Source organism: Monomorium pharaonis, chromosome 10 (genome assembly GCF_013373865.1).
Source record: "Monomorium pharaonis isolate MP-MQ-018 chromosome 10, ASM1337386v2, whole genome shotgun sequence".
NCBI lineage: Eukaryota > Metazoa > Arthropoda > Insecta > Hymenoptera > Formicidae > Monomorium > Monomorium pharaonis.
The window spans coordinates 10889409-10901699 of NC_050476.1; the positions used below are offsets into that span (position 1 = coordinate 10889409).

At 35.6% G+C, this 12291-nt stretch overlaps 2 protein-coding genes across 4 annotated transcripts in view; both read left to right on the plus strand.

Moving 5' to 3' along the window:
• LOC105831067 (GPI transamidase component PIG-S) overlaps positions 1–12291 on the plus strand; it is a 293030-nt gene that overhangs the window by 226613 nt on the left and 54126 nt on the right. The gene's annotated exons all lie outside the window — the stretch shown is intronic.
• LOC105836376 lies at positions 5321–7143 on the plus strand. The gene has a single exon (XM_012680365.2). It carries the CDS (start codon positions 5344–5346, stop codon positions 6364–6366), a length of 1023 nt encoding a protein of 340 aa, XP_012535819.2. The 5' UTR covers positions 5321–5343; the 3' UTR covers positions 6367–7143.

Below are 12291 nucleotides of genomic sequence, written 5' to 3' on the forward strand. Positions count from 1 at the left end.
GTTTTTTTTTTTAATATAACACTTGTAACTATTCTCTTACCTGGCCTGCCATAAGATAATGGCATACTTGAAAAACTAGCAAGTACATCTTCAAATAATCCTTTTGATATTATTTTGATATCCTCTTGATTTTATGAATTACCCTGCCAATTCTCTATATGATAGTTCACTTAATTTAAAAGGGGATGAATCTCTGTGAATTTTTATAAACAGCAACACACACTGTAAATTCCGAGCTTTGATATTTTACTCATCTATTCTTTTCTTTTTCTATTCTTTTTCCGGTTCAAATAAAGTGTTTCTTCCTCTCTTTAATAACTAAAAATAAAACATAACACAAAGTATTACTCTTATCTCAGAATACTTATTCCATACAAAAAAGAAAAATTTTGTGCAACTTATCTGATTATACAACGCAGTGTTATACTAATCTTCAAATTTAGGCACAGTCATATTTTCCTCCACGATAAAATTCACGATGTAATATGCAAATTATGCATAAAACTAAAATCACAACTAACCTCGCGCACGTCAACACGTCTCTAACAATCGCGTGTAGGAGAGTGAGCAGAGTGGTCGATAAGGTGATACTGTAGTATAGTAAAGGTGTCGCGGTGTGTGAAAATACCTCAACCAGCCCTTATCAGGGCTAAGAAGGAAGCAGTGAGATCCCTGAAGAGGGGAGCAAGGGAGAAAAAAGAAAAAGAAAAAGAGAAAGCAGTTGGAATATGTGACTCAGTCACAAAGATTCCCGAAAGTGCGGTTAGAGTTACATGCATGGAACATGCTAGATTGAAAACTGCGCAAGCGCTGCATAACGAACTGAACAAAGAGAGTTCGGTACGAAAGGACGCAACAAGTGATAAAGTGGGTGATAAAGTGCCTAATAAAGTTTTGGTAGAAAAGAAAACAGAAAAGGAAATAGTTGTTGAGTGTGCTTTTGATAATAAATATTCGAAGGAAAGTGTGGAGGAAATAATTGGAATTATTCCGGACAAACTGCATCGAAAGATCTCGAACATTAGTGATAGAGAGAATCGCATGAAATCAGTGTCTGGTGAAAGTGACGACATGAAGAAAAGTAAGAAAAATCAGAATAAGAGGAAGAGGCAAGATAAAGAAGAGGCAAAAGGTGGACGGGAGGAAATTAAACAAAGAAAGAGAACCAGCCAGGAAGAAACAAAGGAAGTAGAGATGGATGATGTAAGCTCGGAATCAACGTCAAAGGAGGACGCACAGTTACAAACCTCAATGGACACAACGAACTCATCAACAACGTATTACACGGATGACGAGCCCAAGAAGGAAACCGTTTACTGCAAGAATGGTAAAATAATCTACAACTATGGAGGGCTTGAGCAACAACAAGATAAGAAGGAGGATAAAGAGTTTAAGACAGGGCACAAGGAAGATTGCATCATAACAGTAAGGCTCAAACAGGATTATATGGAAAAAAGAGGTAAGGTAAACAGTTTTAGAATTCTAAACGCATTGGCCAAAGAAAGTATAAAGCCAGATAGCTTCGTGAAAACTGGCTTTAGAACAGCGGACTTACACATAATAGGAATAGACAGAGCAAACAGAACCTTAAGAAAACTTGATAAAATTAGAGAAATAGAATACAGTTTACTAGAAAGAAACACTGCAATAAAAGGTGTGGTAACAGATTGGGGAGATAAGGTAGAAGAGCTTGCTATAGCTGTCGATCAAAGAGATGACATACAAAAGATGGAACGATTAGTCGCGAAAAGATACAACGGAACAGTTAAAAAAATGGAAAGCGTTATTACTAATAACATTATTGTTACTTTTAGAGGAAATATGATGCCGCACGCGTTATCCCTTTACGGCGGCTTTGTAAAGATTAAATTGAGACCATATATATTAGATGTTAAGCAATGTTACAAATGTTATAGATTTGGGCACGTACAAGCAGTGTGCAGAGAAAAGGAGAGACTGTGTATCATCTGCGGAGACCAGTTCCATGGCAGATGCGAAAGAGTTCCAAGATACAGAAATTGTGGAGAAGGGCACAAAGCCAATAGCAAACTGTGCAGGGAATTTCTGCACCAAAGAGACATTCTAAGGCACGCAGCGGAAAGAAATATTTCAATAACCGAGGCTAAACAGGAGTTTGGACAAAGAGCAACAAAATATAGAGATGCAGTTCTTAGAAGCGAGACTATGGAAAAAAGAAGCGCTGAAAAATGGAAAGAGAGAGACACTCAGGAGGACGAAGAAAATTATTGGCAAAAGATTAAAACAAGTAGCGCAACCACCACCGGTGAGAATAAGAACAATTCTAAAGGGCAGGACAAAGAAGTAGAAATGGAGAGCAACACAAAGAGACAAGGAAAAAAAGATACAATAGCAAAAAGTATAAAAGAGCTAATTGAGAAAAACGAGCAGAATGACTTTCCTGGAAGCACTAAAGGTCATAATCGAGACAATGCACGTGGAAATACTAAAAGTAATGGAGGAAAAGAAAAACAAAGAAAGAAAAGAAGACAAAGAAAAAAATGAGGAACAATGAATATAATAACTTGGAATGCAAGAGGCATCAGAGGTAAAAAGAGTGAAATACAAAATAGAATCAATGAAACGGACATCATATGCATTACGGAGACCAAACTAAAGAGAATGGATAAAATCTACATGCAAGGATTCAATATAGAGCGAATAGACAGAGATAACAATACAAATATAGGAGCGGGAGGAACAGCTATAATGATTAAAAAGGGAATAAAATACACAAGAGTGATCATGAGCAACACACCGAGTCAATGCGAAGCCACTGCAATTGAGTTAGAAATATTAAATCCAAAAGAGAAGCTAACATTAATAGTAGTGTATCGAAAACCGGGGAACTTAATAAGAAGACATGAATGGAAACAGTTCCTAGCACAATTTGCAAATAGAAAGAATATAATCCTCACAGGTGATTTTAATGCACACAATACAGCGTGGAACTGCAAAAATACAGACGCCAATGGAACCTTTCTAGCAGATGTAGCATGAGATGCGGATCTGATGGTAGTTAACACAAACACGAAGAGATACATGGGAGATCATAAGAAACCTAGCTCCAACCTGGACTTAATAATAACGTTTCTAAACATGATTGATAAGATAGAGTATGAACAAGAATGTGATACATGAGGATCTCATCACCATCCCATTAATATCAAAATAAGGATGACATTAGAAAGATATATTAAAAAATCAAATAAAATCACAAAAAAAACACTGACTGGAAAGATTATGGTAGAAAAATGGCAGAGTGGCTTAAGACAAAGCCGAACTAGAGAAAGAAAGAGCCAATGGATTTATACAATAGCTTGGTGGAAGGAATGATAAACACGCTGAAAAAAGAAAAGCCAGGGAATAACAATCAGCAGAAAACAAGGGAAAAAGAAACACAATACAATAAGCAAAATGATAGCAAGAACCAACAGAAAAACGATGTCAAGAATAAAAAAAGGTCTAGTCAAAAACCATGGTGGGACGAAGAATGCAAAGAATGTATAGAGAATAGAAAAAGAGCACTCAAACAGTTTTACAAAAACCAATCCATACACAGCTTTATAGAATTCCAAAGAGCAAAGGCCCAAGTTAGAAAAGTAACCAACCAAAAAAAGAGGACATCCTTATATCAATTTATTGAAAGTATCAATAAGAACATAAGCATGAAATATGTATGGAATAAACTAAGAATACTACGCAACCCTAGTAAGACAATCAACTGGAATAAATGGCAGAACAAGAACAGAAACGAAACAATTCTAACCAAAATACAAGAATATGCCCCAAGTTGGGCGGAGGTTAAAAAGATAGATAAAGTCAAAGAGCACAAGAAAGAAGAACTTAATGAAAATATCAAAGTCGAAGAGGTAAGAAGAGCATTAAAAAAGGGAAAAAATCAATCAGCGCCAAGATTGGACCATGTTGAATATGCCATATTGAAAGAACTACCGAGAGAACTGGAAGAGGTACTAACATTCATTTTCAACAAAATATTCGAGGGAGATATAGAAGTACCAGAGGAATGGAAAAAGTTCCAAGTGATATTCATTGATAAGCAGGACAAAGAGGATGTGAGGCCTATCTCATTATCATCATGCGTAAGAAAGACGTATGAGAGAATAATAGCTAAAAAACTCAACTGATGGGCTGAAGCTAAGGGAATATATGACAAACAACAAGCAGGTTTCAGAAGAGGAAAATCCTGTTTGAATAACTTTATGAAGCTAACAGCACATATAAATATGAATAAACTAAGAAACAGAAACACTATGGTAGCACTGGTGGATATCTCCTCAGCATACGATAATGTACTATACGATGTCATGATTAAAAAACTACTGGAAGAAGAATATCCAAGCAAAATAATAAACGCTATCAATGAACTACTATATGAAAGAGTTGTTGACTTCACTACAGAAAATGGCAACATAATAAGAAGAAAGGTTAACAAGGGGCTACCACAAGGAGCAGTCCTTAGCCCGATATTGTATAATATATACATAAATAAAATCATGAGCACAATCCCAAAGGAAGTAAAACAAGTTCAATTTGCAGACGATGTGGCGATACTGTGCAGCGAAAAATATCTTACAAACAGAATAAAGCTAATAGAGAGTGCTCTAGAGGATACACAAGAGGAGTTAGATAAAATTGGACTAAAAATAAATCCACGCAAGACTAAAATAATGGCATTCAACAGGCAAGGGATAACAGATAAAACGGTAAAAATCAAATTCGATAACGAAGAAATTAAGCTATCAGCAGAAGCAAAATTCCTCGGTATATGGTTGGATACAAATCTAAACTTTGACAAACAATGCAACGCAATCAGAGATAAGGCAAGAAAAGCCAACAATATATTGAAATATGCAAATAAGGTGTCAAGAGGTATGGAGATAAACACAGCCCTCTTACTGTATAAAAGTTTAGTCCGGACGACAATAGAATACGGAATTACAATCTACCTACCCACCAATAGGGAGGAAGCTACAATGAAAATAGAAAAGGCACAATTTATGGGAGTGAGAATAGCCATGGGTTACAGAAACAGCACGCCAACCAATGTCATGCTAGCAGAATCAAAACTATTAAGTATGAAAAATAGAGCAAGATTCTTAACAAGAAACCACATAGTGAAAGTTATAGGCGAAATCCCCACTCCAGGAAATGAAGAAATAGAGTTAATAAAGGAGCTAGAAAAGGAGGAAATGAAATACAAAATGATCTCCCCATGTTACAAGAGAAGCATAGCAGTGGAAGCATGGAAACAAGTGAAAAAGGACATCGAGTATTAAAACAAACTTAAGAGAAGAATTATTCATGACCAGTTATTGGGATGTAACAGACAACCTAATGACAGACACGGAAATCGGAAATTATTATAGCATCAAAGACAAAATAATTGAAAAAGAATTATTGCAGGACATTCAAGAAAAATATGAGTTAAACCAGGACACAATCAGGATTTACACGGATGGATCCAAGCAAGAAAAGGAGCCCTCAGTGGGATGTGCCTTCATAGTTGAAAGCGAGGAAAGAGGATACTTCATGAGTCTCAATAACGCAGCTACGGTGTTCACAGCAGAAGCATGCGCAATAGCTAAAGCCATGGAATGGGTCTACCGTCAGAAGTTGAAACAGAACATTCTAATTTTAACAGACAGCCTAAGCACAGTCAATGTCCTAAGCAATAATGAAATTTCAACAACTTGTAACATCTATATACTAGAAGCTAGAAAATGGTACAGTAAAATCAAGAAGGAACTCGAAATAAAAGTAATAGCATGGATCCCCGCCCACAAAGGAATTTGGGGCAATGAAGAAGCGGACAAACTAGCTAAAGAGGCCACTAAAGAAGAACATACGGCAGAGCTCAAAATTGCAAATAGAGATATAAGAAACAAACATAAAGAGGAGTTAACACAAAGAAATAATAGTGAATTGGAAACACAGGCAGCGATAAAAGGAAAGTTTTACTTTGAAAACTTTTATAAAAAAGAGGAAAGAAGCCCCTGGTTTAAAGGAACGAATCTACCTAGAAGAGCTACAGTTCTATTCAACAGATTAAGAGCTAACCATTTCAACCGAAATTCAAGCTTGGCGCGCAAAGGTTATATAAACTCCGAGAGATGTCAGTGTGGTAGCGAAAGAGAAGAATTGGATCACTTTATATTCAGTTGCAATATTCATGACGAGGCAAGAATGAACATGAACCTAACGGAACAATTGAACAAAGTTGGAGCGAGCAAGCTGGATAGCGTCTGGAGCTGGTTAAAAAAGGAAGAATTAAGCACACTCAAAGTTATATATCAGTTCATAAAGGCCATTGGAAGAATCGTATAGAGAAGGGCGGGAGTCATCCCGCAAAGATAAGAAGCATACGTGCCATATAGCTATCTTAGATCTGGCACATTAAACCCACAAAAAAAAACACGTCTCTAACCTCGAACTATCGACACGCGGCGGCGCGGACTCGATCACCAATCATGATACGTAGGGTGCGTTTCATGCGCATGGTGCATCGTTCATCCTTGTTCGTCAAACGTTTAAACAAGGATACAACAGTACAAATCTCCACCATTCGTCCTAAGCGCCGGGCGACGACGACAACAATGACGACTACGACCGACGTTTCTTAAACCAAATTTACTCTTGAGCGAAAAATTCTAATCGCGATATCTCCGCTCATAAGTCATGTAGCAGAAAAATAAAAACACTTTAATATATAAATCGGATGTAAGCCATCCATTAAGCCTATTTAGAAATCAATCAATTTAGTCGTTATTGAGATCCAATAATTACGGTCTTGTCGCAAAAGACATCTCGCGTAAAAGAAGTACAGTGGTGCCTCGCTGCGTGTACACTTGGCGCGGGGCACTACCGTGCCTCTTGACAATATCACGCGATTATAGAAAATAAGGAAATTATGTTGTAATATTTATTATATTGTATTTTTAACTTGCAAGTACTATATTTTTTAATAGCTATCGGAACTTTTTATCAAGCAAAGAATTAGGAGAGCCGACAATTCACAATATTAATGTTGATAGAGAAAAAAACTAGTATAGAAAATAAAACAAAATTATGTAAAAAACAAACAAAATTATTAATAAAAAAAAACATCTTACATTAACATTTTCATTATTAATATAACTACTTTCCTTTTAATGAACACAGTCGAGCATTGTTTTATTTTTGTTACTCATTGACTACCAAAAACTAAAAGAAAAGCAGTTAATAGTTCTAATATTACACCTATTACTATATTTGGCTTTTCTTTCTTCTTTGGCTAGTTTTCATTATTTTATTACTCTGTATTTGGTTTGGCAAACAACTCATGTATCAGGTTTAACTTTTCCTGATGTCGCTTTTCCTTTGCGGCTTCCTTTTTTTCAAATAATTCCATTCTTATATCTTCATTGCTCCGTTTTGACTTTTTTGCTTTCGGTGAGCCATCGATGACATGCTGGGAGACATTAATGTTGCAATTTTTTTCCGGAATTTTAAGTACATTTAACTTAGGATATTTTACACTCCTAGCACTTCGCAATACCTCGGGTTCAATGCTGTCATCTGCACGTGCAATTTTGAGTAATTTTTTTTCAAATGGTTCTCTCTTCTTTGGAACTACCTGATTTACAATTCTCTACTGCTTTTTTCTTTCTTTTTAAAACCATTTTGAACCGATTTTCAATTTGTAGAGGAGTTTTGCAGACATTTAACATTTTCATCATATCTGCAGATATTTGTGACTACATCAGTTTTTTAGTTTTGAATTTCTTCATTGGACCAATATCGGATAAGTACGTTTCATATTTGTCGAGGATGAATGAAGTGGCCGAATCGGTCCAGTGATCTAAATAACATAAAATTTCCATATTAGTAATATATATTGCAAAATAACAGAACTTATTAATCATTAAAGTATAAATTAAAGTCGTACTAACATAATCGCGTTTTATACAATACTGTAATAAACGTAAAGTTGTAAAGTATAACAAAAATTGAAAACAAGTATATAATTACATATCAAATGTACTGCATTTTTTATGTATCTTCTATCTTTCATCAAATTTTGATAAAAACTTTCAATTTGAATTTTAAAATCAACACATCCCAATGAGCAAAACAATTTTTTTTTAATGTTTTAAAAATAAAATCTTATTTAAAAAGCATTAAAAACATTTCAAAATATTGTCTGCTCATTAGGATATTTTGTTTTACATGTTGTTGCAGTATTGACATTATTTTGCAATAGAAGTACTAAAAATTCTGCATTCAATTATATTTACTGGTACTCCTTTCACTACAGTTCTGTGATTCAGAGTAATTTGTTGCATCATTTTTTTTTATTGCACTCTGCCAGTTGCTCATCATTAGTATATGCCAAATTGTGGACATTAGCATGATATATCAATTTTTCTCTGCAACACAATATGCAGGTATAATTACATAATCTTACTAATTTTGCTCTTAGAGAAAATTTTTATCGCTCAAATTTATTTCTATTTTCCAATTAAATAGTTTCAACAGTATATATATTCTATTTTCTACTCTTCACTATTCATTCGATATATTTCCCGAATTTCCTGATTATCGTCATTTAAAACAAATAATCCATTTCGGGTGAGGAGTGTTTTATGTATTGTGTGCTAAAGGCATCATCATCTAAAAGTGATAGTAAAGAAATCTATTAAATTTTTTTATATATATTTTGAAATACAAAAAGAAACGTTTGACAAGCTGGAATGCAAGTATTAATTGTAAAAAAGATAAGAACTATAAGTCATTCCGTCCAGACGCTCAAAGATCTTTTTTTATACATTAGTACAATTAACACCAATATATGTTACTAATATACAAATTGTAATAAATAAAATTATTGTTATGTTTCAAACTGTACAACGAAACTTTAAAACCCATTCTATAATTGTGTAAACGTGAATTGTAAAGTGGTCGTTAAAACCGCAGTTGTAGCCACTGTTATGGTTTTAAAGTACATTGTAGGTGATGGACTATCACTTTACAATCACGTTTACGCAATTGTAGAATGGCTTAAGACGTTTTTTTATTATGCTTGTTTTCCTGAAATAAAATTTTTATCAACATTCTTTCGAACATGTGTAGTGGAATAACCTCAAAAGTTAAGATCACATGTATGTACTTAATCTTTAATTTATTATAAAAATCTATTTCAAGCGGCTGAAGAGTGATAGATATTATATTATTGTTGACTTTAAAAGAAATAATTAATTCGGTCATGGTTTTAAATACAAAGGAACAATGCGCACAAAACCGCACTGAGATGGCACTGAGAATGAGAATGTGTTTAGTTGGGAATGCAAAGAACTCGCACTTTCAGTACACTCCGGCAGTGTCGCTTAAACTCGACGAGTTTCCAGTGCGCACTTAGTTCTGCCCAGTGAAAAACGCTATAAAATTACAAAAGAAATTCCGTTTCAACGGTCTTCGATAATTTTTTATGCGTCTAGGATTAGTCTGTTAGAAACGTGACGACAAACATGGATGGACGAAACGACCAAGTTGATATATTTAACTCCTTTTGAATATTAAGTCAACAATAAATTCTGAAGGTAGAAATACAAAAACAAACTCGGGTTCGAAGCAAGGTTTCACGTTATTTTACAAAAAAATAAGCAATAAAGAATCTAAATATTAGCAAAAAATAAATAATTGTTTCCTCCATCTGCAAACCATACCGTAGCATGTCTAGCACGATAAAAAATTACTTATCTTTTTAAACCCGAACGGAAGTTAACCTACGCGATAGGTCGAATCTCTTCGACAAAATTAAAGGAATGTGGGAAGAAACAGAAACTTTCGACAGATTACTCTTTATTTAGAGCCATTCTTGTAACTTAATCTGTGTAAACTCGTAGCTAACAAATTATGTTAAACATCGACTTCAGCGCCCATTTATATTTTTATAACATATTGGAAAATTTAGAATAAATATTTTGTTATTTCTTTTTTTTATTACATAAATTTCATCATTTATTTTAATTAATAACGACTTCCTCTCATCTCGAACAAAAACTGCATCTGGTCCGATCTTGAGTTAAAGCGATTCAATTCGTTGATTCGAAACGTGGACCGATGGACGTACGACTTGAAACGGGTTATAACGGGCCTTTCGACACGTTGACCTATATTTTTGAGACACGAAAAATGGGAGCGTCCAAAATGGCCACGTTCGAAATGACCATACGTAAATTTGACCACGTTCAAAATGGCCACGTTCGAAACGGCCACGTTCGAAACGGCCACGTTCAAAACGGCCACGTTCGAAATGGCCACGTTCGGAATGGCCACGGAAAATATTGCACGTGGTTCAATTTGCCCACGTTCGAAACGGCCACGTCCGAAATGGCCACGTTCGGAACGGCCACGTTCGGAACGGCCACGTTCGAAATGGCCACGTTCGAAATGGCTACGTATGTTTTACATGATTTCCAGTACAATGTACATGGGTTAGCGACTCAGACGGGGTGGGTGCGGGAGGGGGACCGAAGGGCCCTCCTGCACCCCCCGCGCGCGCGCGCGCGCGCGCGTGTGTGTGTGTGTGTGTGTGTGTGTGTGCGTGCGTGCGCGCGCGCGCAAAGCATTCTCTGCACCACATGGGTTTGCAACTTTCCACACAAACAAGAAAAGAATCATTCCAAACATGGCCGTTTCGAACGTGGCCATTCCGAACGTGCCCATTCCAAACGTGGCTATTTCGAACGTAACCATTCCGAACATGGTCATTTCGAACGTGGCCGTTTCGAACGTGGGCAAATTGAACTCCATGCAATATTTCACGTGGCCATTCCGAACGTGGCCAATTCAAACGTGGGTAAATTATATCTACTCACAAAAAGTGCGTTCGACCCGAGGCACCTACCCTCTCTTAATTTGTGTGCCTACGGGAATTATATGTTTTATTACGTCCCAGTGAACAATTAATATATTGTCAAAAAGAGCCCTAAAGATATCTTGTTTCTGAAAATGATAACATAAAGAGTCTTCTAAAAGATAACATAATGATGTCAGAATGTTAACCAATACGCCGTTTTTTTGAGAACAGAAAGATATCATGAAACTGATATCTAAAAGATTTCCTTAATCGGATTCTTAAATCTTAACTGCAACTAAAGATAAAAAAATAAAAGTTTCATTTTTAAAAAATTATTTTTATCAACAGTACATACTAAATTTAAAACAAATTTTTATTAATTAATTAAATTTAAATTATATTATTTTATTTTATTCTTACTTGCCGCTGGTAGGTTTTGAATCCGGGACCCTAGGATGACGAAATTTTGTACTTTATGACCTAGTTTACACCGTAGTCCGCGACCTACGCACTATATTCGATTCAACCCGATAGTTCACAACGATGTAAACACTCGCAGACTTGTTTGGGTTAGGCCACTTTTTGACGATCCCATCTTAGGCCACACAACACAACGGGTGTAAACAGTTTATTAGTAGCCTACTTTATATCGGGGTATAGGTTAGGGCATAGGTCAGATCGCGCGGTGTAAACTAGGTTGTAACTATGTAAACCTATCTGCTACGCCAATTTGACTCATCAATATAAGTACTTGTTATTGTCTACATGTACCGGGACTGTCCCGATTGCGCACATAAGCAATTGGACACAGTAGTATTTCCCGATTGGACACAGTCGCGATTGGACACAGACTCGATTAGACACAGATCCGATTGGACACGGACTCGATTGAACACAAACCCGATTGGACACGAACCCGATTGGACACGGACCCGATTGCACACGGACCCGATTGCGCACCGATCCGTTTGCACACGGACCCGATTGCACACGATACGATTCCGCATTGCAGATAGTACATGGGTTAGCGACTTCGACGAGGTGGGTGCAGGAGGGGGGCGAAACTTTTGCGTGTACAAAGCATTTTCTGCACCACATGGGTTTGCGACTTTAAAATATGTATAAGAAAGAAAAATATTATAATAAATATTTTGTACGTATTTTTATGTCTGACTTTGCCAAGTATAAAAAAATTATGGTAAATATTTATGAAAATATTAAAAATAAATATTTATGCTATTATAATCCAAAAATATAAAAAATATTTCGAGTTTATATACCATAAATATTTTTCAGTACATTTTAAAAATATATTTTATATATTGTTAATAATAATTTTTGTATTATTTCTAAATAATTTATGAAAAACGATTATATAACTTTTAAAAAATGTTTTTTAAAAATAAATTCGT